The sequence below is a fragment of the Phaenicophaeus curvirostris genome, chromosome 1 (assembly GCF_032191515.1).
Source record: "Phaenicophaeus curvirostris isolate KB17595 chromosome 1, BPBGC_Pcur_1.0, whole genome shotgun sequence".
Lineage (NCBI taxonomy): Eukaryota > Metazoa > Chordata > Aves > Cuculiformes > Cuculidae > Phaenicophaeus > Phaenicophaeus curvirostris.
The window spans coordinates 53,249,057-53,274,875 of record NC_091392.1 but is presented as its reverse complement, the minus strand read 5'-3'; the positions used below and the strand labels follow the sequence as shown (position 1 = coordinate 53,274,875).

General features: G+C 36.4%; 1 protein-coding gene across 1 annotated transcript in view; it reads right to left on the bottom strand.

The window, feature by feature from the left end:
- TMTC2 (transmembrane O-mannosyltransferase targeting cadherins 2) overlaps positions 1-25,819 on the bottom strand; it is a 247,617-nt gene that overhangs the window by 11,080 nt on the left and 210,718 nt on the right. The window contains exons 10-11 of the mRNA XM_069858349.1: positions 17,452-17,566; positions 10,189-10,252 (exon numbers count right to left, since the gene is read on the bottom strand). Coding sequence (XP_069714450.1) covers positions 10,189-10,252; positions 17,452-17,566 — 179 coding nt within the window. The remainder of the gene's footprint in view (positions 1-10,188; positions 10,253-17,451; positions 17,567-25,819) is intronic.

The following is a 25,819-nucleotide window of genomic DNA, read 5'->3' as shown; positions in this document are numbered from 1 at the left end:
ACATTTTTAAGAAATGGACATATGAAGCAACACTATGAATAATATTTTCCTTTTTAAAAAGATTAAATTAATTATTTCTGAAGACACAAGAGGACAACTAATATTTGCAGGACTAGCACCAAGAAATCAAAGCCTTTGAAATTCAGTGTCAAAAAATACTCAGTGAAACCAGACGCTTGCTCCAAACTGCCCCAGAAAAAGCCCTCCATGATTGGAATAAACTATAATCCAGGGCCACTAGAATCGTTATGCTGTTCTGCAGTCAATGGCTCAGTTTAATTTGCCTTCTTATTATATATTTTCACTACACATGCCATCCATTCTATATGAACACCATAGGATCCTACAGAATACAGCTTTGGGTCCATCCTATAAGTGATCATTTTGTTATAGCTAATTTCCCCTATCTCCTCCAAAATCAAAAGGTTCGCCTTCTGTGCAGCTTCCATAGTCTCTGTTCAGAAAGCATTTTCTCCATTATGGATAAAACATCCAAGTTGTGAACTCATCAGCGTAAACTCCCTCAATTAAACTATCAGAACAGAACTTTTCTAACAGAATTAATAAAGGATCATTTATTGATCTTTCAAGAAAGATTAAAAAAGAAAGGTCTGATAATTTTAAGTTTATTTAGATACAGTCAGAATGTGATGAAATCAAGTAGAACTACTGAATAACAATAAAACTCCACCAAGTAACTCCATTCATTTACCCCATGGAATCAAAGAAAAATACAGCAAACCTTCATGTGAAATTTAATATCGGGTTTTATTGTGGATTTTCATTTTTACTGTTGCTATTATATTGGAAAAGGTTTCTTTAGTCTTTCATGCTGTAATTGTTTTCAGTGAGTTTGAGGCAGCCAGGTGCTGAGGCAACTGGCACAGTTACAAACCATAATGTCAGATTAAAGTTTCTTACTGTTATAGGAAGGTAATCTTTACTGGAACACCTGAAGAATTGGTAAAAATGTCCTCAGCTTGGTAACAGAGTTGTTCATTACATACAAAGACAAATTTCAAAAGGGTAGTACACTTGAATATATATATTTGCTCTCAGTAAGATTCCGGTAAATAGAATCATGTAAATGCAACATGCAAAGCTGACCAATATACAGTGGTTCAGAATCCCTGAAGAAAAAGGGACTGTTCTTGGAGGGAAAATAAGAAGTCATCCAACCCCTCTTAACTGCATCTTCACGTTAGCAGACATCTCTGGACTGTAACTTTCCCAGGGAAAAATACATTCCAAATGGTAGAAAAGTTATTCTTAAAGACAAATTCCAAGAAAATTACTTTAGCTAGATATTTGCCATCCATTCTCTTCCTAGGAGTTTGCAAAGATATCGTTCCTCCCAAGCAGCTCTCAGACCAAAGCCAGCCTTCTTATAAGGCATTTTTCCTATTTTTACTCTATACAACCACATACATACCTCCAGAAGTGTGGGAGGGTGGAGGAGAATACCGGTTGCATCAAAATCATCTTGTGAAAGAGAACATAAGTTCTCCAGAACTTGTGGGGGAAAAAAAAGTCTAATAGGATATGCCATCCCACAACTAAAAATCACTCCTAGGATGTGAAATACATCAGAACTATTGATTAGGAAGAAAATTAGTAAGTAATTTATTGCAAAACATCCTGCTGAGAATGTGCTGTTTCTGGGTTTATTTAATCAGCATTAAAAACACTTCCTTATCAGTTCTAACTGCATAATAAATTCATTGTATCGTTTCCAGAATCAGCACTAGAATTCTCTATTAGGAAAAGCCTTGCTGGATTCTCTTTTAATTGAGCTCAGACAGAAGGTTTAATTTCTGAAATGTTCATCTACTGCTGTGAGTTCTATATTTCATGGCACTTTATTTTTGATTGACGCCGAGGGCTACATTTCCAAGGCAAAGCCAATCTTGCTTTGTCCAGGAACTGACAAGGCAGCATAGTACCCCCTGCCACGTTACTCTTGGACTGTGAATCAAGTGCATAGGTGTACCCATGATATATCATCTTCACTTCCACAATTTTAGCAAAGAAACTGCATCTTTAAAAACTACTGCTCCCCATCACATCAAACCATGCTGATTTCTTTTATTTAAATCAGTAGTACAAATCTGGGCTGTGATTTTTTATTGATTAGTTTTGCAAATCTGTTTTTTTTAATTGTTCAGTAAATGAACATCATAGTTGAGCACAAACACAACTGTTGCATGGTTATTTTCATACTGAAAAGTAATCATAGGAAAAAAAAAAGTTATCTGTCCACTAAGATACTGCTCCTCAAGAGCCTACCTGACCTCAGATCCTTTTTTGTTCAAATAATTTTAATGGTGGACTGAACATATAAATAGCAGATAAACACTTCAGATTTGCATAATAAAATATGCATTAAAAAAAGAAAAATAAATGTGAGGACACTATGATTTCCATTCATGTTAATTAAGGTGCAGTCCTACAAAGTTTCTGAATCAAGGCTGTGACAATAAAATACCTCATGCATTACTTTGTATGAGAATTTCTTCTCTTTGGAGAACTTATGATCTATCTGTGGAAAATTACAGTCACCAGTGGGATCCGAAGAACTGCGTTCTCTAACTAGGTCAGTGTCTGGAGAGAAAACATGGAGTCACAGAATCACAGAATCATTTAGGTTGTAAAAGACCTCTAGGATCATCAACTCCAACACCGAACAGAACCTATGCCTTAATATTTTGGTGATTAACTTCCTGGGAAACATCACTGAATTAATAAGAAAAACGCCTGATTTTTGTGAAAACATGGCCTTTTACTTTTTGGAGATTTAGTCTCACAAACATTTTGAAGACTACGGACAATGGAGCTTATAATGGAAAACGGGTGCGTAAAGGAAAATACTATGGGGTAATTTTTTTGTGTGTGTGTGTAGAAAATACTTTACCAGCAGCATTAAGCAGCACAAGAGATTACCACCAGACATGCTGAAAACATTCTATGATCTATGTCCTGTGTAAATAGTGCATGGATTATCAGAGTTTCTTTTCCTCAAATTACACATTAAGCATCAAATTACTGTTTCAACAGTTCTTGGTAAGAGTAATTGATGATTAAATGAAGATCTAAAGGTTAATTAAATTAGAAAAGAGGATTAGTATATAGTTGCTTATTTCCAACATTCCCCCCTCCTAAAGCAAAGCACGTACATATATTTTACAGTTCATGAAGATGAATGACTCAGAACGTACATTTTCTAATAGACTGTAGAAAGATTAATATTTATGGCAAATTTGTAAACATTTTCAAAGCTAAAAAGTGAAATGAAAAGCACTCCAAATTACCATGACAACAAGTTTCTGGCTTACTTTGCAGAATGTTTCCGGGTATGGAACTTACTGCTTGAAAAACTTTATGTTATGAGGACTTCATAGCTGCTTGCATAATTTCACTCGACGAAATGAAGAACTACAGAACTCAATTTACCTCTCATGTGCAGGAGACACAGAAGCAACTCTAAAATAAGTTAATGGTGTTACTGCAATGCAATATCTGTGTAAGCAGAAGAAACTCAAATGGATTTTCATTTGAGTAAATTAGAACTTGTGCAGACAAAATTTATGTATTGATTAGAATATCAATGTATAACAAATTATTCTAGGCAGGAAATAAACAGCAACTTAAAGGCATTTTAATTCAATTCCAAAGCTCACAAATTAAACTGAGTGAGCCTATAGATCTCAGATATATGCACATTTAACTGCTTGGATAAGCAGAAGCAAAGAGTACAAATGAAATCCCCACAATCTACACTCTCACAAAACTGAAGTTGAGAATATTAATGACATGATTTCCAGCTTTCTCCCATGAAACTTACATGACTATGGGTCAAAATATTGAGAACCAGATTTATGTATTCCATAACCATCCAAAAGTATATTCCATCTTTGCTTTCACAGAGCTGCAAGATGCATGAGAAAACACACACAGAGTTTTCTGGGGTAAGGCTATAAAATGTTTCACACATTTCCCAAAGGAAATTCAATGTTTTTCCACAGTTGAGTAAATTGGTTTTCAAGTTATACAACTCATCCTGATATTGTGCTTCAGCATTACAAGTAAATAGTCCCATTCCAATACCTTATGTTCTTTCTTTGTCCCTTGATGGATATCACAGGGATGGGAAATGCTATATGGGGGTTTTTGTTTGGTTTATCTGTTGTTTTTTTAAGGTAAGAGGCACTAATTTCTTCTGAAGTAGGAATACTTTAAGATTCAGAACAACAGCCTGTACATAAAGCTGTCTTGAAGCTGATAATTGTGCAGAACAAATATCCTAAATGTGTCTTTAAAATACTTAGGGAGACCACAAACAAATATATTTACAAATATAGAAAGATAATATTTTGTTCAAAAGAATAAACAGAGTTTTTTCCAAACAGCTTGACAGAGATAACATACCTGCCTTGAACTTAGCAACAGACAAGAAGCATGAACTGAGTGCAACAACCTGGGAGGGGTGAAGGAACAACAAAAGAGAATTGAGCTGGGGCTCAAATTGGATTTAAAAAGCTTTCCAGCTCAGGAGGGGCAGAGAGAGTTCATGCATGGATAAACTCTTTACATGAAGAATTGTTGCTATTTCTGTGCAAACACTGAAGAGCCTTTCTACCTGAAATGAAGGGCAGCTTGCATTCAGTTAATATTAATTGTCTTGATTTCTCCATTTTGCATAACTTTTAGGCTAGGTCAGCCTTCTGCTAGGCAGGCTTAGAAATGTCACAGCTATTCTGGTATCAAATTTCAGAGTCAGTATTTCGTGGCTTGTCAACAGGGCAAGTCTACCCAATTCACAGTAACCAAGAAAGCATGCTTTCATACTTTTGAGATCAGAGTGCTGTCCCTTTTTCTCTCAATGTATCATTACCTCCTCTCGCACTGGAGCCAATCTATGTCTAAGCCCCCCACCCCTGCATCTCTCTGAAGTTAAACTATTAAAAGTAGATTATCTGGAAATACAGTCACATCTATCTTCACATTAGGGAATTACAGTATGCTTTTTAGTCCCTAGAGGTCTTGCATGCCCTATAATAATTGCTTCAGTCTTTAGGAAGCAACAGAGCAGGAAGAGAGGAAGAATTGGATCCTGGAAAGTTTTCTTATTTCATACCTTCACCAGAGAAAAGAAAGGAGGGATTTTCAGGAGGCCAATAGCGTTGAATACCTGAAAGGAATCCACAACCATTTGTATCATTGAGGCAGAAAGTCTGGCACACTTGAGAGGAAGCCTTAAGCAATACAAGGCTTAGCAGCAGCAGGTGCTGGCAGTGGGAAGCTGTGCAGCCCTGACACAGGGCAGGAGAAGCTGGAAGCAGCTTGGAGGGCAGGCAGGCAATCAGCAGAAACTCCACCTGCCCCACAAGGCCCACTTTTGCATTTTCTGAAAAGGCAGACAAAAGCCATCGAAGATAATTGAACAGATGAAGCTGCTGTGTGCTGCCTATCTAGAAATACCGTTCTGTGGTCATTCCACGGCACTGATACATAAAGATAAAGGATTGTCATATGTTCATTATTTTGAATAAAGAAGTGAGAAGACAGAAGAGCATTTTAAGGCAAGGATTCTCAGCTGGAAGGCATCATGCTTTAGAATCATAGAATCACCAGGTTGGAAGAGACCCACCGGATCATCGAGTCCAACCATTCCTATCAAACACTAAACCATGCCCCTCAGCGCTTCGTTCACCCATGCCTTAAACACCTCCAGCAAAGGTGAATCAACCACCTCCCTGGGTAGCCTGTTCCAGTGCCCAATGACCCTTTCCGTGAAAAATCTTTTCCTAATGTTCAGCCTGAACCTCCCCTGGCGGAGCTTGAGGCCATTCCCTCTTGTCCTGTCCCCTGTCACTTGGGAGAAGAGGCCAGCACCCTCCTCTCCACAACTTCCTTTTACATAGTTGTAGAGAGCAATGAGGTCTCCCCTCAGCCTCCTCTTCTCCAGGCTAAACAACCCCAGCTCTCTCAGCTGTTCCTCATAAGGCCTGTTCTCCAGCCCCTTTACCAGCTTCGTTTCTCTTCTCTGGACTCGCTCCAGAGCCTCAACATCTTCCTTGTGGTGAGGGGCCCAGAACTGAACACAGGATTGGAGGAGTGGTCTCACCAGTGCCGAGTACAGAGGGAGAATAACCTCCCTGGACCTGCTGGTCACACCGTTTCTGATACAAGCCAAGATGCCATTGGCCTTCTTGGCCACCTGGGCACACTGCTGGCTCATGTTCAGTCAGCTGTCAACCAACACCCCCAGGTCCCTCTCCTCCAGGCAGCTTTCTAGACAGACTTCTCCTAGTCTGTAGCACTACACAGGGTTGTTGTGCCCCAAGTGCAGGACCCGGCATTTGGCCTTGTTGAACCTCATGCCATTGGACTCAGCCCAGTGGTCCAGCCTGTTCAGATCCCTTTGCAGAGCCTCCCTACCCTCCAGCAGATTGACACTTCCACTCAGCTTAGTGTCGTCTGCCAACTTGCTAAGGGTGCACTCAATGCCTTCATCCAGGTCATAGATAAAGACATTGAACATTTACTAGCAATAATATACAGTGTAAAAATCATAAATGCACTGCTTCGCTAAAGAACTATGCCAGCTTTATCTGTACTTTCCTTCAGAAACCAGGAGTATGATAGCAAGACACTCCAGTTGGGTTTGGATAACAGGGGCTAGGTAGACTGTCTCAAAAGAACTTGCAAGAGCAATAGATTCATCACTGGTGAGGGATCTGCAGTATCCCTGGAGCAGTTTGAGGATGACATTTGGTCCAGTGAAGTGTGGAACAGTACCATTTTTTTGTCAATTGAGGATCAGCTGTGGACAATTTAAGAATCACTGTTAAACCATCCATTACTGCCATCAGCAGCAGAACTAACATAGCAGGAGCTTTTAAAAGTTTTATGAAAATTCACCCTGGAAATAACAGGACACGTCCTAAACAAAGCTGGCAAAATGCATTAAAGCCATTTTCCTCAATCCTAGCCCAGTAAAGCTGCATGAGAGAATTACTGAACATTCAAGAGAAAGTTGAATAGAGAAACTTGGCACAGAAACACCTAAGGAAAAAACAGATAATAAAGCAGATCATGGTCACATATATTTCAAGACAAAATCCAACATTTACTTTATTTTCTAAAGATGAATGTTCTATCAGAAGTATATTCATTTTTAGAAGCACTGCCATGAATAAAACACATCTATTATGAATGCTTTCCATGAGGAGGCACTGAAAGTATGTTATCTATAAGGTGGCTATAATAATACAGTCAATTATCTGTAAACCAGCAGACGACTCCTTTCAGATGTTAGGCAGCTCGAGGTAGAGCTTATTCAAAGCCTGGACCCTTTGACGTGAAATCTGTATTCTGGCAGTGGAGAAAAAAATAAAAGAGGAACTTGCAGAAACTGCTTTCTAATATGATATTGTGTTAACTGATTACATAAAGCCTTCAAGTCAAGAAATGGTTTAGTCTCCCACATCATGATTAAACCATCTAGTGGAATTTGTATTTATTTTGCTTATAGGTACATTTCTCCTTTCCCCCTCATTCTATGTGTGTGTCTTTCTGTATGTTGTTGCAGTAAGACATTTAATCAAGCTCTTTTGAAGTGGTAGAGTGGAAACAGCTGTTTCTGACAATGTGCCAATGACACAGGGCTTAAAGCTGTCATGAGCTCCAGACTGCAAGCAGTACTGATATGTGGTTGGGATGGTAGTGACTTGCAGGTCATGGCATCTCCTTGAGGAATGCTTCTAAGCCAATCAGCTTAAGGTGGTGGCTCAAAGACTTAAGGGTCTGGTGAGCTCTCCTTCATTTAATACTCTTGAGGTCACACTTCAAAGTGCCCTTTCTTCTCATGAGCCATTGGCCATATGTGGGGGTTCTAGAGCAGATTTTTAAAGATTGGCTGCCTCAAGTTCAGACTTAAAAAATTAGAAATGCAATTCTATTACACTAATAATGTCTTAAAAGCTGAGTAAATGCTGACGCTTTAGCCAGTATCCCACATTCTTGTAGAGATTGCCAATTTAAAGGGAGTTTCTGGATGACTGATTTTTCCACAACAAAGTGAGCTTAAAGCTCACATTTTAGAGTGCCTAACAATTTGTTAAAACAATTTCCTGGTCTGTGAACACTGCAAGATGTAGGGCACCTAGAAACCATCTCTGAATACAGACTTTTCTCAGCAATACTCCCACTCAGAATAATTACTGTATAAAAGTCTTGCTGTACAAGAAGCCTACATGTTCATTCTTTTCATGCAACTGAATTTGTTAAAATTAGACTAATGTGATTAATGCACATCCAAGCCAACGTTACTAGAACAAACACATATGTGCTTCTCACTGAAAAGGCTCTAAAATGATTTTGTTTTGATTGTGGTATACACACAATGTGAGATGGCATTTTTTGGAAAGTATTCAAAAAGATCCAGGGGCAAGGGAAGCTGATCTCTGTAGGTTACCTATGGATTTGAAGGATGAAAAGAAAGTCCTGTAAGAAATGATTCACAGCAAATAAAAGTAGATTCCTTTTCCAAACTGCTTCCAGGATTCCTCTCTTCTCCCTGGCTCTCTCAGGAAAAGTCAACTATAAGAAACCTATTTGTAAATAGACATAATCTTCAGAATGCTTGCTTCTTCAGTGAAGTTTAAGACCAATGATTCCCATCTCCACAGCAGTACTATATTACACAGAAAATACTGCTCTGCTGAAATTTGACTGGAAATAACTCTCATAGAGGATAAATACACACCTATTGCATAAAGGCCAGTCACGTACATTATTAAGAGAACAGTTAGGTGTAAATCTGGAATAATAATACTAGGCAGATTTGTTTTTCCCTTTGCACACAAGCTGCATCTCAGCTGGTGCTGCAGTCATACCAAAGTGTTCAAATAATTTTACAATCTGCAGAATCAAGGTGTATTCAAAAATGAAAGGGATGTTCAGGAAGTTGATGTATGTATTGACATACCTATGCTGCATTGAGTTGTTCCTTTACCGGGTACACTTTTTTTTGCAAGTACTTTATCTGCTCTAATAAAGCTGTTCCCAGGAAAAATAAACTATATTTTCAGTATCTTCCAGTCCTTTCAGAGTAAGTTCAATGATAAATGCATCACCCCCAATACTACCTAGAAAATCTTTTTTATGTTTGTTTTCTTAAAACCAAGCGGCTTGCATGTTTCAGAGAAGTTACATTTCTCCTGTAACTGAACACTGATTTTCTGGGTATGTTTTTAGCCTCCTTAGTCACAACTTTCATAAAAATGGATTAGTTGAATGAGAAAGTGACTCAGTCATGAAGGAATACTGTTTGCTCACTGTTGTGCCCCATCTTGAGACGTCAAAATAAAATGCAAGACAAATGCAAGCGTGGAGACTGCTGTCTGGAAAAAAACACTCAAATAGCCAACTAAGTAGCTCTGAAAATCGTAACTTAGATGGCCATTTAAATGGCACTTGGGTGTGAAAAAGCTCAGCAATACAGCCTTTGTATCCAGAGGGCTTATACACTGGGGAAAAGGTGAGGAAGTATTGTGTATGAAGTACTGCTTCCCTCAAAAAGCAAGAAGAATGGTTGAGGAATGGAAGAAAAGGATGCAAAAGAAAGACAATGATAGAATGCCAAGAACAAAATCGTGTCACAAAGTTCAATGAGCACACAAATTCACTAACAATCAGTAAAAGACTGAGTCTGTAGTATTACTAACATCCCTTATTGCTGCTTGGATGGTATTTTATAGGAGTGATATTAGAGGTATTAAAGAATATGTAATATTTGTAAAGAAATGGATGCAAGAGAACGGAAATCAGTTTTGTTTCAGGTTGCACTAGTTGAAAATCTCTCAGGAGCTAGGCACAAGTCTATTTCTATAGAAATATATATTATATTTAAAGGTAGGTAAATAAATCTAAATCTAGAAATCTTTTCCAAGTCTGTTAGCTTAGTGAGATTTATGGCTATAACATTTTGCTGAAGTAACTTGAATATATAGTGGATGTTTTGACAAACAAACAGCTTTATCTCACTATCCAGCAGTTAACTATTAAAAGAACTTAAAAGCATAGAAACCAAATGCTCCAGCAAGAAGTTTCTCCTCAACACAAAGGATTCAGCAGTGTAGCATGTCCATCAACTTAAGTAATGGATATGATTAAGGAAGTACTTACGTTAGGTCTTAATCCTGCTGCCATTTCATAATACTTCTCAGCTTCTTCATTGAGACTGGCTTGTCTATCAGGACAGAAAATATAGTTACATCTCATTTTCCATGGGTTACAAAGAAACCATACCTAAAGAATCACAGAATCACAGAACCACCAGGTTGGAAAAGACCCACAGGATCATGGAGTCCAACCATTCCCATCACTCACTAACCCATGTCCCTCAGTGCCTCAAAGAAATTGAGCAACGTGAGATTTTTAGTTGCCATAGACCTACATGTAGGGAAATGACTGTCACTCGAAATCAATTTCAGAAGAAATTAGAGTGACATCTCACACATTTACTGTAACACCTGTAGAAGGGCCCATCAGCTAAAACCAAAATATAGCCACTGCTATCCACTGTTTAAGAATTTAACCCTGAAAAATACATAAAGTATGTCAATCTAAAAGGTATTTTTGTAGTTCAGAATATCTATTATCACAAATTCTCTCTGTTACCTAATTTTCTTTTTAGCTCTGAAATTATATTAGTACAAATGAGAGAGAAATGCAGAAGGCCAAACCAGTCTTCACCAGAGGAAAACCTGGCTTGTTTTCTGTAATTAGCCATACTTTAACAGTAAAGTATGAAGTTGTAGATAATATAATAATACGGTTCCTTTCTTTGTGCCTCTGCAAGATCACTATCATGCCAGGGGAAAAAAATAATCAGAGAATACAATGATTTCTCAGAAATAAGTTTCTCAGAAATAAGTAATTCAGGAAATTCATTCAGAAAAGTGAGTTCCGATTTCAACATTTACTCCTATCAGTTTGAGAGGGGATTTAAACTTAGCTCTCACATCATAGGGGAATGAGTTTCTGCGTACCTGAAGCACTACCAGCTCACCTCTTTTTCTTACTTACATAGATGGCATATGCATTCCCCTAGTAGTTTGCTTTTCAGTTTAATGCCTTCAAACGACAATGCAATACGTTGCCAAAGAAATCCAAAGGCATTTTTGTCTCAACAGGCCCTTTTAATCTTTTCTTTCAAACTCCTTTTTTCTCCTTTTGTCTCCAACTTCTTAATTTCCCTTCAACTATTCATTTTGACTGCTGGCCCAATGAATATCAGTTGATTACATACATGCAATGAGAAAGATGGTAAATATGTGAGAACAACCAAGAAGGACTATCAGGCAAAGTACATATTGTCTGCTAAAATTATTCACTTATTTTTCTATGAAGAGTTAGGTTCCTTCATAGAAGACTTAGGACAGGAGATCCTCAGCATATTTGTGTTTGTTATATAATTGCAGATGCAATTCTATGATACAAAATGGAAAACTTAGAAAACAAGGATAATAATGAGTATGGCTGGCTTGTTGTGGGTTTTTTGTTTGTTTGTTTGTTTTCTTTTCTTTTCTTCTGCTTTTGAGAACACTTGTAAGTTCAAAAAGTATCAGTCATCAGAGCAGTTGTATCTGGAGATTTTACCTTGTTCATTACATGAGCTTTTACGTTCTTTGTTCTTCAGTGATCAAATTGTGTTCTAATTTTATGTTCCCATCAAATTTTAAACATGAGCCACATAATACATGGTAGGCAATTAATCCAAATCAGCACATTTCAACAGTTATTGGTCTTGCGAGGAGAAAAGGAGGAAGGATAATCCCTTTGAAGTTTCTCACATAATTCATGTGGAAGCTGAAACCACTTCCTGACTAACAACTTGCCAAGTAGAACCTGGTTTATACCTGTTAACTGTTTTAAATTACTTTGCACATGTATCATTGACTCAGTGGTTGTAGCGGTTAGAAACGATTGAATGTCTAAAAATATTAATTTAATCTGCTTCTGAATCACTCCTGCTGGGCATTAGTAGCACTTCAAGCTACTGAGAAAGAAATAATCTCATACTTCCGAATTCCAGGATTTACTGCAAGGCATGTAAAATGAAACGTGTCACAGAGCTTTTTTTTTCCTGATCGCACAAAACCGTCAGGAAACCAAGCACTTCTGAACATGGAGATATTCTATATAGTAAACAAGGTGCTTTACCCAGAAGGCAGATACAGGCAGTGCACTTTGCCTCCAAAAAGTGTTGTTGGCATGTAAACATGGAACAGATTAAAATCGTGTCCCCTTTTATCCCAGTGGAAATGCATGGCTTGATTTCCTGCCGCATGTACATCTTGAAACATGGATCATTAATTCCTAAGTTGAAATCATTTTGAATTTATAGTTCTTCATTAAAAACAGTTTATAAAAATAAATCTACACCACACTAACATGGTCACAAAAATGCCACTTCCATTTCTGGGCATTCAGCAACAGTCAAGATACAGTAGAATTCTGGTTCCCATTTTCACTGGAAATCTAAACTAGAAATTCATTATGTTAAGCCCTTGAATGGCTTTCCCTTGAGAAAAATTAAAGGCATGGAGGTAGGAAATTGCAGTAATCCTATGCCACTGAGCAATAAAGGGCTCTGGATCAATGTCAAACAATAGAAGGACACTACTAAAGGAAATATAATTCACATTACAGTAAAACATTAGATAAAATGTTGTTAATAAAACAGAAAGGATGGAAAGGAAGCAAAGAGAAGCTTAGAAGATAGAGTAGTTTTCAAAGTTATGAGCCATATTTCAACCTCTATCCTAAATCTTCCCATGAGGTCTCACCTTGAAAGCATATTTGATTTCCTCCATTAACACTTAGCATTCAATCTTATTTTAAGGGACAAAAACGTCTCCTCTTTTTATTCTCTCATATCTCTTAACCTGAGCCTTCAGACCTACCAGGTCCCTGTGTTTTGTTCCAGCTGACTGCACGTGACACCCTCTTAAATGCATTTGACAATACATCACTCCTAGGTTCTCCTGACATCCAGTTCTATTCAGTTTGCATTTATTTTGAATCTTTATGTTGATCATTGGAAAAAATATTGCTTTAAGAGACAAACAACACCAGTGCTGACTGGTTTAGATACATGAATGTGTGAATGGGAAAATGGCATAAAGCTTCAAACTGTTTATTTTCTTTAAGTGAAATCATCAGTATCAGCACAGCTACAAGGGAGTTTTCTTCAAAGAGACTCCTATTTTAAAATATTGCATGTTGATACTTGATATTCTCGATGGACCATTTTGTGTCACATCAAAATCATAACCAGATTCCATACATGTAACCCTTCATTCAGACTTTTTCTTTTACCACATTAAAAAAATGACATAGACTATATGCTTAGCCATATATACATACATATATTTATATTTAAGCACATGGACAGTAATTAAAGAATGAGTAAAATTTGTTTAAGCAATAACATAAGGTAAACTTGTGCCTACAAGGCTGTGCCAGCAGCTACACTCTCTGTTCAGTCAGTGTACTTTGGAGAGACAAAATACTCTTATAGTAATTAACTGAAGAACGAAGACCATGTCATGTAGAATTGCTCTAACTCAGACTTCTGTTTTCATATAGCCAATAAACATGCAGTGTTTCCCACAACAATTCACTGTCTCATAGAAGCATGAAAAAAACCCCAATCATTCCTACAAATCATGCTTTTGAGTAAAGCTCTTCTCCCCATGCTTGTTTTCATTTGGAGACAACATGAAGCTCTTTTCCTGTTTCTAATTAGCATGGTGGTGTCACCACACTGCCATTCCTCATTCTTAAAGTAGTCATCCCCTAGATCAGAGGAAATCTATGCTTACCTCAGTATACAACTACAAAGTGAAACTTACCACTGTTTATACATTACAGTTACTGAAGCTACAGCTATCATACAGCATTACAAATATATGTTCTACTACATTCCATTTAAATTTATCTAGCTTTGCTGAAAGGCTTCGAACTGAAGCTATAAGCAAGAGCATAGCAAATACTACAAAAGTAAAACACATGACTACTTACTGTTTAAAGAACCACCCAAACAGCTACACGATCCTTGAATTAAACTCTCTTGAAAACGAATTTGTTGAGAAAACAAATTTTACAGGCAAGTACTGTGCAAGTTAAAAGTTACCAGACTGTTGTAGAGAAATTAATTACATTCATCCCACATCTTACCCCCATTACAGATGACTTGATTCATCTGGCATTGCATTATCAGGATCCTACAGAAGTCATCAAGGCAAAAAGCTAATAACTATGTTTGTGTAATTAGGAACGGAGTGGTCTTTCAATAATGCAAACAAAACTAACTAAGAATTTTTCCTTGACTTCAGCTGCTGATTTAATCACAAAGAGAGGAAGTAAACAGTGTTGGAATACCTGACGGAAGGAGCAGAAGTCTTTCCTGTGACTGCTAAACTGAGAACAGGCTACCTATAAATACAGCTAATGCATTTTGACACAGTTAACAATTCTATTGCAAATTTAAGATAAAAATAATAACCCACAGGATTTTAATTCAAAATTTTCAAAACTTGTTAATTTTTACTTAGGTGACATTTTAATTCAAACATTTTTTATCAGGGGGTAGAGAGATTTAAAAAAGGAAAATATTTTACGAGTAGAGTAGAAAAAAAATATTGGACTTGGAGGGAATGTTGTGATTGTTTTCCATCTAAAACAGCTGTAACCCAAACATGAAAGCATTCACCTGCAATCCTGAAGAAATATCTACACTTTTCTGAATCTCATGACAATCCCTGGGCTAGTGATAGAAACAAGAGTATAACAGGAGGGAAAGTTATTTGTTTCCAGCTCAACAGTTTATCACTGGGTAGAATATTTGGTCTGAAAAAAACCCTGATAATTTACACTATAATTTTAATTACATAATTTCAATTTAAAATCTAAGTTGGTGTTATTACTTCCCAGTCATAGTCATTTTGGACACTTTACATCATCAGCATTAACATCAATTGCTGTCTCTTAGTCCACACATGTTTAAAACTTATCTCTTCTCCCTGACAACAGTCAGTTCTCTCCCATGACCTGTCCTGTGAACTTCTATGATGTACTTTCTACCTCACAGCTATGCAGTCCATTCAAAATTCTTACGTACCAGTCAGAACTTCCTATGGCAGCTAGTCACCTACATGAAACTGTAGTATTTAATATTAACAATATCAGCCTTTCATTATGATTGTCTTTATCCTCCACAGTTTCTAGTTGTGTCACCTTATGCCAGACTAAGTACTCCCTTCTTCCTTCCTCCTTCATACCTTGCTATCTGCTTTCCTCTCAGAATCATCTCAGCTCCCACCGTTCTATAAATCAGCTTCTTCTGAAGTTTCATAGACTCATGATGGATTTGTATCTTCCCTATCCCAATGTATGAATATATACCTCCCTTGTCCAATGACTATTATGTAAGCAATATAGTGAATAAATTGCTAACTATAAGGGGTGAACAACAGAATTGTAACTTTTCAGCAAAAATCAGTCAGATTGTAACACATGCAGTTTTACGCAAAAAAACTTGGCAGTATTGAATTTAACTTTGCCACCCTGACTCTTGCTAAATCCTCCAGACCACTTTAGACTCTTTAGACTCCCAGAGCATATTAGGAAGACATTACAATTTTCCACAAAGAAAGCTGAGTATTTAAATGATAAATTAGACTAACTGGGTATCCCAAAGGAGCACATTTGGATTCTAGCTAAACTAAACCACCAGGCCTTTTTTTCATTTGTTTGTAGGAGTTTTGGTTTGGTGGGTTTTCTTTTTTAGTTTAGAATCACTGAGCTCAGTGCTGGCCAAAACCTCCCAAAAAGTGTCTACTCCCCCACCCAGATCAAGTAAGGTAAACGTGGCTGACGTACAACAGCATAGCTCTTACTCTGAGACTGCAAAAATACTCATAACCCTTAAAGATCTGAGATGCTTATCTCAGTGCTTACAGAGGAAGTAAAAGATTTATTAAAACTATTCCCAAAATAGTATTGATCTATGTCACCACAATCTAAAATATCCACAAAACTTCACACTATTAAACCATCTTCCACAACACACTCACTGAAATCAGAACTCTGACACATTCTACACTCTTCTGGATTAAGTTTTCATGCCTAACTTGCTATACTTCCATCTATGAATATATTTCATTCATATAAATGTTTCAAACTACTGAATTCTACCTTGAGATACTGTTTAGAAAACAATCAAGGAGAAGAGAAGGATCTTGAAAATACCTCATACATTTGTGGCAGGTCAAACTATTGTCTATCTGTGTGCCACCTACTTGGTTTCCTTACTAACCTCCAAACTGTGAGAGTTATTTCTCAAAGTTACCCTTTGCAAAGGGTTCTGGGGTTTATTTCAAAATCCCAGTACAGAAATCTTCAATCTGAAACACAGGTCACTTAACAGACACAAATTCTACCTTCTCCTTAATACCACTTTCATTTCATTTCATTTCATTTCATTTCATTTCATTTTCTAAATGCTACAATTACAAATAGCAAGGTGAGACATCTTCATTAGAGAAATAATCTCAATAACTGTTCCATGCTAATGAAGTATATTTTTTATTTCCCTTTCACACATTTTCTAAGCATAGATATAATACAAATGAAATCAAGTATCCTCATAGCTGTTAAGTGGACAATAGACAATAATTAGATAGTTATCCTAGAAATAAGCACGGAGGATACCTATTACAGTAATGTAAGTTTAATGATAATGTTCAGGCAGAAGTTTAATGCTACTGAATATCAAGGTCTGACAGCTTTAAAAGGAAAAAAAAAGAAGACTAAAATTTTATTTTATTGAAGTAGGAGAACAGTATTAGATATAAGACTGTATTTTAAGTCATAGATTATGATAATATCATTAACCGGTCCTATAAGTCTCAAAGTCATCTTTAGCTTGGGAATACTTAGATTTATAATTATTGTAGTGTTCCCTACTAATATTAATGTAAAATGTGATGATTTAAATATTGTCTAAATACAAACAGATTAGAAATATGGTCTATTATTTGCAGTTGCTTTGCATCTTAAATTTTGAAAATTAAGTGAAAGAAAATCCCACAGAATGTTTTTCACAGAAGAAACACTTGTTTTTGTATGCAAGCAAAAAGAATTACCTACTTGTGAACAACAGAATTAAAAGAAATTATGAGATACAGAAAACTAAAAATAGAAAATGCTAAATTCTGCAACAGTTTCACTCCAATTTTTTTTATCTTATTAGTAATATTGAATTATTCAAAAGAATTCTGGGCTTTAAAAAGGACCCCATGTAAGCAAAGGCTGTAAAGACCTTCTTTTTTTCCAAAAGAAGGGAGGAGTATCAAATAAGGTAGACATAAAAGCACCAACCTGAGCATATGGGCTGCATTGAAAACAACATCAAATTCTGTATTATCAAGTTCAGCTGCTTTTTTTGCCATCTCAGCTGCTTCTATCAGGCGAGATTCTTCGAGGAGGAACTGACCTGCAGTGGAGTGCATGAATGTGAACTCACAGGAAACAACTGATGGATAATGCTTAAGACAGTATAGGTATGAAAAGCAATTACAATTAAAAAAAATAATCAGCTGCCTCACATTCAATTTCTATTCATTTGTTGATCTGCTCTGAATCTCAATATCTTTAAAACATAGTAAACATAGAAAAAGTGCAATAAATATGACAGGTAATAACTAACTGCAATGTTTGCAGAACATATTTATGAATAGGGAGAATGACACAGTAAAACTCAGTCACCAAAAAACAATACTCCCAGTCCCCAAGAAGCTTGCTATTGAAGACCTTGCCTATTCCCACTTTAAGAACATATCTCAAAATCACATAAAACCACATTTTGATACATATACTTATGCCAACATAATTCTTCAGCTTATAAATGACACTTGGCTTTAAAATTATTATATATATTTATACCTCAAAGAATTAGTATTTTATCACATATTTTGGTAATAGGAGAATTACAACAGGTAGCTTTCTAAAAGTTTCTCACAGGAACCTTACCTTTCATGTAAAGAAATAGAAGATGGCTAAAATCCAGTTACTGAATTTTTACAAATGACTTTATCACAATAATTAAATCTAGTTAAGACTGAAAGGAACGAATAATTTAGCATCTACCAAACTTTACCTAACGTACAGTAGTTTCAAAACAAAAAAAACTCCACATAAGAACTGGCAGAACTCCATAAAAATGAGTTTTCTTTGAAGAAAAGAAAAAAAAAAACACTTTGGAAGGTATTCAAACCACCTTATTTCTGCTCCTTTTAATTATTTTTCACACCTAATTTGTAAAATCTGTTATTTTTGGATGAAGAACTTTTCAAAGGGTTTCAGCCTTCTAGACTCTGTGTCTATGTAACTTTGTATTTAAAAAAGCTGTCTTAAAGTACAGTGATCATACCTTCCAGCATCCTATCCTTCCTTTTTTATCTTTCTTTATAAAGTAAGATAATTCAACCAAAAATCCACCAAGCCATCACAGGCCACAGGCCTCTTCAGGAACAATATGCCATGAACAAATGATTTCCTCTCATGCAATGGATTTATTTCCTTTCTTACCTCCTTTCCTCATACATACCCTGTTACTTACATGCTCACTATATCCATACATAGGAAATCCACTTAATCTGAGATAGCAAGGTCTGTAGGGGCATAGTGAATCGAGTGATGCTTTGGTGCAAAGAACATGTTTCCAGAAAGAATTATATCAATACAAAAAATGATGAAGGGCAGCTTTTCTTGGTTTTTCCTTTCTCTGTGGATACATTTCAATTTAGCAAGGGATGGAAAATTATTTATTTGGATAGTTATCTACCTCTTAGTTATTCAGATCTGCAAAAAGGTCTTGGAAAAACATTTGGGTGCCTCTTGGCATTCACAGGATCAGCTTTGCTTGTTTAAGTTACATTCAGACTCTAATATGCACCATCCTTTCATGCATAATGATGCTTTTGTGTTTGTTTTTTTCCAGAAACAGATAATTTTCAAAAAGGCTTTCTTAGATAGAACAATAAGTAAATAAATAAATAAAAAAGGGAGAAAACCACAAAAAAAAACCCAAACATCTTAGAACTGTTTGTGTCCTAAGAAAATTTGTCTTCAGAATTAGAAATCTTCACTTGAAGCATTAATGGAAATCTGTAATGAAGGGGAAAAAATGCTCACAAAATCTACAGCTTTGCTCTTCCCATCTCCCCCCTTCCCTTTTTTTTTCCTTTTGGGTACCACATTAGGATATGCCTTATATGTAGCAAGACTAACTCAGATCTGAATCAAAAAATCCTTAGACAAATAAATCCACCCAATACAATAAGCAGTTCATATCTCTTGATTTGGGCTGAATTCCTGTTTTCTTTAAAGAGAAATCTTTGAAACATGCTTGACCAACTAGTATTCCAATTCTTTTCCAACGAAAAAACCCAACAGTATCCCTAATCTTTAAGCCCATGCTAAAGCAAACCAGCTTTAATCTGTTAACATTAAGGTTCTTCTGTAAACAAAAGCATTGGATTAGCAGAATGAGACATGAGTAACTGGATGTACAATTCAAATATACAACCAGGCAGAAGAAAGAAGACAAAACCTCTTAGATTTCAAGACACAGTGAGCATGCAAGATCTTTTCCCAAAAATTATATATTTAATTTAATTCAGGAAAAGTATTTTGCAGCTTTGAATTTTAAAATATTGTCAACTAGTCATTAAGCTAATTAGTTCCACAAGGAGAAAAAAACTTCTCATTATTTTCTTTAATAAAAAATCCCCAAGGGTTTTCAGAGATACATCTTTAGAAGCATACTTCTAGTTTTCTGCATGAAATATTTAAAACTGAAGCCCAACAGGGATCTTATGTATAACTACCCCTAGAGTAATAAAATGTAATTGATATATCCTACTTCATGTGACATAATCAACAAATTTATTGACTTTAGATTTAATTTATTAAACAGTGAAATGCATGCACTTCATCCATGCAATTTCTAAAAATGTAACATTATCAGGAATAATTTCAAAACAATGCTAATGGTTTCCTGGTGCTCTTTAGCAACACACTAGGTAAATTCTTAGCTTTTTTAAAGGTCCATAAGATCAATGTATACTCAAGATACTACAAAATTCATACATGCTTTACATTCCTGCAAGAAGTCTAACTTAGAACAGGACACCATTATATCTATTTACTGAAACACAAGAATAGTGCTAGATGCTTTAGTTAAAAGCTTGCTTTTATTAGCTTTTTCTAGGAATTTGGCTGTATACATTCTATTAGTCTACACAGACAAATAAAAAATGTCAGCAACAACTCTAAACTAATATTTAAAATTGTTAAAACAAGAATTCACTCTCCATTTACTACTAGGTTTTTTAGAAGTGTCACTATAAGAGGATTATCCTTTTATATGACATAGTAAAGGATTATCGTTATTACAGGATTACCAAAGTTAACTGAAAACAACTGCAAGTATTGTACAACACCAGCCAAGTATGAGTAAAAGCAAATTCTAGGGCTATACATTACCATAAACAAGTCTCCCCTCTGTACTAGATGTAGTAGTAACAGTGGCAGTAACTCATACTGAGTAGGTAGGTAGCAGATGCTTCAAAGGACCCTCCTAAAACTACTACAGCATTCTTCACACTCAAGTCCTTCCAGGATATTGAGTGCAGACAAGAGAGGGGAATATCCTGTAACTGTCTTGCTCATTGCCTGAGTAGAGGCAATTTAATTAGAGGCTGCTGATTAAGCATTTTCTTAATTGGATGGACTATAATTAACTGCTACCTTCTTATCTAGCGGAAAAGTCAATACCTGTGTCTAGAGGTAGGTTGTCCCCTACCAGCACCCAAGTACTCAAATAGATGCTCACTCACCCCCACTGTACCAGGGTGAGGGGAGAAATCAGAAAGAACAAAAGCAAGAAAACTTAGTCAGATAAAAACAGATTAATAGATGAAGGAAAGAAAAAGGAAGAAAAAAAACCCCAAACAACAAAAACAGCAAAGAGAAGAAAATTGCTTAAAACTTCTCACATGTATACTGATGCCCAGCCAGCCTCCAAACAAAAGCTACCTCAGAAGCCAAAAATCTCTCTTTTTCTTCGATCCCATTTCTTATTGCCAAACATGATGTTATACAGTATGGCACATCCCTTTGGCCTGTTCAGACCAGCTTTTCATGTTGTGCCCCCTCTCAGTTACCTGCCCATCCCCAACTTACTCACCGAGGGAGCAGAGTTGGGAAAAAGAGAAAGATGTGATGCTGTTCAAGCCCCGTTTAGCAACAGCCAAAACATTGGTGTCTTAACAATTGTGGCTTTTTTAGCCACAATTCCAAAACACAACACCATCCAGGCTGCTATGAAGAACATTAACTCTTGCCCAGACAGATCAACTACAAAGTGGAAACTTTCAGTTGAGAATTGATTTGCCAAGTTCTCCTGAAAGGCAGATTAATATTATTCACATGTCAATACTTACTTTAAAGCATCTAAGTAGTGATATGCTATTTTGAAAACATTAGCCACCGTTCCTTCTATTATGATATTTTAAATCCATACACAAATGAACTGGATTGGCAGTTTACTGCTGTACTCTCCTCATTGAAAACAAGACTTCTAAACATTTCCTGTCAAAGCCATAAAGATGTGTTTTCCCAAGAGAAGAACACTAGTAGAGCAGGATATTGGCAAGGCGTTGAAGGCGGATTGGAAGGTCTGATCCACAAGCCCCTTGATCCAGGAAACACTTGTGTGGGTCTAAATTTACGTGCAGGATTTTTTCCTCTGACAGGTAGCTGGCAAACGGCATGATTTGTGAGACACTGCCCAATATCACATACAGAGATTTCTTATTGCAGGTGTTACAACTCTGGTTCTTGCCAACAACGTAAATAATGGTAGCCTGATTTTTTGAATCAGAACAAGCTTTTGAGAAAACAGCTTTCTAAATGCTCTCAATCCCAGGTTTTCCTTCTTCAGGGAAAGCTTATTTCTCATTACTGTTCTTTTAGATTGGGAGTTCTAGAAATCTAGAAGATTCAGGTGTGATCTTCAACAACATTGTTCTTTTCCTGGAACAATGTTAATTTTTTTTAACAGATGTTCCCACCTTTCTTGGTAGAGAGCACAGAGCTGAGTGTAAATGTGTAGCCTAGAGTTCTTAAAGACCTTGGACAGCAGAAAACTGATTCAGTACTTCACTATCCTTTTAGAGATTTTTCTCTATGCAGAGATATCTAAGCATCAGAAATAGCATAAAAGGTGAAGAATTCTGTACCTATAGAGTTGTTCAAACTTACTGTTTTCTTGCAAATTGTCAAGTGGTTTTGAGTCTATCTTTGACCACAAATATTGAGGCAATATATGCAAAATAATGAAAAATAAGATAAAAGTATATATGTAATTTAAAGAACAAAAAAAAATCCAGTTCCTAGGAGCTCAAAAAAATCAATGTATTTTCATCTTCTGTCCAAATTTTTGACCAATATTCATCCACAGAGATGAAAACATACAGCTTTCTATCCTGTATAATTGTCTCTGAAATAATCATGAACACTTGTAAAGCATTTTAAGACGTGTAACAACACCAGTTTAAAATTGGTAGTTCTACTGCATTATTGTAATATGAAAGGTACTAATTGGTTGGGATATGCCTGTGTGTAACCATCTTTTATGTTCAGAGCACAAAGACATTACTGCCTTCCTCTATTATGGGCTTAACTATTCCCTATAGGCACAGTTAGCTTTTATTTTACTAGATAAAAGTGCAAGTTGCACCAATCTTTTTTTAATTGAAATGTTCTCTCTTTTGCTTGCTGGCAAACATTCAAAGGTACTTTGTACCAGAACAGAGTAGCTTCTGAAAGAGCTCAACTTGCTACCGCTGCTTTTAAAAAGAACCACTTTTCATGTTCTCAGAATGCTGTTGGTTCTGCACTTACTTAGACTTCAACAACTTACACTCTTGTCACGATATCTTCAGTAATCCAGGCAAAACCGAACAAACTACCTTCTGAATAAGAAGAAAAAAACTTCTAATCCCACCATAACAGGGAATAGCTAGCATTTGATTTTTTTAATATATATTTGTTACCAAGCCTTCTATGTCTTATCTTCTTTGGAAGAATTTTCTACTTCCACAGCAGCAACCTAAACAACTATATTAACATGAAAAGTGAATATATCATGATCATAGACTCAACTGTCAAATCTGTTTATAAGAAACTCCACTAGAAGCTCCTTCAGTACATTCAACACTGAGGATCTGAAGCCTAATGTTAGTTGGTACTTTCAAAGCTTTTACAGTTTTAACAGAAATCAGACTTGGGATCATGTTCTGGCTGGCCCAATGCACTGTGTCTGTCTTTTGAAGCACTGCAAGGCTACAAGATCATTATCTTGAGCATTGAATGACACTATCATTAGAATAAGCAGAACCACCACATCAACTTTAGCTCTGCTGTGGCAATGCAGAGCAAAAGTGCAGACGTAACCAGAGATTTCTGACTGGAAAATTTTGATAGCATTCTGTGGAAGAAATGAGAGGAGAAACCTTGTCCCTAAGTTGATTTCCAAAGCTTTTCAGGTGATGGATCAATGTTGCAAGATGCCAAGTCAACAGACACAATCTAATTTACTTTAAGAGTTTCAAAAGAGATTAATTGGCTGTGAATGAGCAGTTCCCACAGCAAGGGAATATTAGCTTAAAGATCCTGCTTTCCAGGCCTGTTAAGACAATTGTTTGCCTAGGATGTGACAGGGGAAGCAAAAGAACTTAGATCAGAATCACCTAGATGGTAGCAGCATTCTAGGTTTTTTTACTGTTCTTTATATCCCATTTCAGCTTTATCTAAAGCTGTTCTCTGGCCTTCACAGTGGAAAGGCTTCTGGGGACTTTATCTTATGAATTGATTCCCATTGAGAAGATTATTGCATATAAATAAAATATATTTAAAGACTATGCAAGCCAGTGGGTGCTGCAACATCAGCATATGAACTGGCTCAGAAAAATCCATTTTATTAGTGTTTTTCTTCATCTGAGAAACTTCTCTGTTGCAGTTGTGCTAAATATACCATTGGATGTCATCCAGAGCGCAACCAGAGATAAGAGAGAAAAAAATTAAGTTGCATGCCTTCGGGATTTGATGACTGAACTTGTGACCACATCTGGATCACTGGAAGCTCTCACTAAACTCTAAGATTAATGATGAAAACATATAAGACAGAGGACCTCATGTTTTACAAATACTAAGCAAGATTCTGAATCCTATGTCATTCCCCAGACACCTAGTGATGTATAAGGTTTGGAAAACTGAAATCTGGACAGGAAATTCAGTTGCACTTCTGTAGCAGCTGCATGCTATCTCTTAAAAAGTCTTCATAATGAGATGGTTCTCATCAGTTAAAACATACAATGATTAACAAAGAAGTGTCCAGGGTTGTTTGTGCCACAGGCTGTTACAGTTCCTGCAGAAATCCCACATTTTGGCAGCATGACAGAAGCATTAAGCCACATTTCTAGCCCTGTATGTGATCTGCAGTTTCTATACCATATCTCTCAAGCAGACAAGTATATTGCGCTGAGGAAGCAAAGTCAACCATATATTTGGGATGTCAGAATCATTAGATTTAAGAATAAACTCCAGGGAACAGTTAGAAACATGAAAATTCCACAGTGTTTAGGATCGGTGACCTAGTTTGTTTAGAAATACTCCACTGCATTCCACTTAAGTGATTTGTTCTAAAGGGAGTTTGGAGTAAATAGTTATTATAGTGGCTTGTAACAATAATCTTTTAATGTTGTGTGATAGCAACAGCCTGGAGAGCAACAAAAAGAACTTGACAACTTATGTACCTGTGCCTTTATATGCTTATTTTTCCACAGCTGCCAAGAAAAACTGAAAGACTTCACACTGGTATAGTCTTCTGAATAGATCAGGCTTTGGCATATTCTTGTTCAGTTTCAGTTTGGGAGTAAGAAATGCTCCCTGTGTTACTAGTAAATGACGATTTTCTTAATTTGAAGTTACTGGAAAGAGTCCTAGGACCAAAAAGCTTGAACGTCTAATGAACCTTTTCAGTTACATCTCTTTTCCTGTTTTGGGTCTAGGAATCCCAGCTTCCTGGAATGACATTCATTGATACTGTAGGAGGAGGTATAAGCTGCAGCCCAACGACAGGATTTAAACTTGATCGCATCATATGCTCACGACAGACTCTTCCTCCAAAAAGTGCATATGTTCTATGAACATGTGTTATTTGAGTACCATAAATTTGTTTTATAGTTCCCCTACAAAATCACTGTACATTTAATGTTAGGGTTCCCAAAAGATTTAAAATGGTAAGAAACCTTTCACTTGTTGAAAGGTTCCTGAGCGCATATTGGGAAGGCTGGTAAAATGGCTTAGTGATGGACATAGTACATCTGTTTGGCTTTGACCTCATCTAATCAAGGAATTTAATTTCTCAATACATAATCACCATGTAGCATCTGGTGCTCCCAGTGGAGCAGATCCATGCACTCTATTTTATTTATTATTCTGCATATACCTCATTTATCTAGCCTGTCAGTCAGAAATGGACAACTCATTCACTGGAATTACGGATTATGAAATGAGTTTTATGCATTTCATTGACAAAGATAAAAACTGCCCTTCCTATATACTAGAGTGACATTTCTTCCACAGGCATAAAACTATTTGAAGAAATGAGTAAGACTTT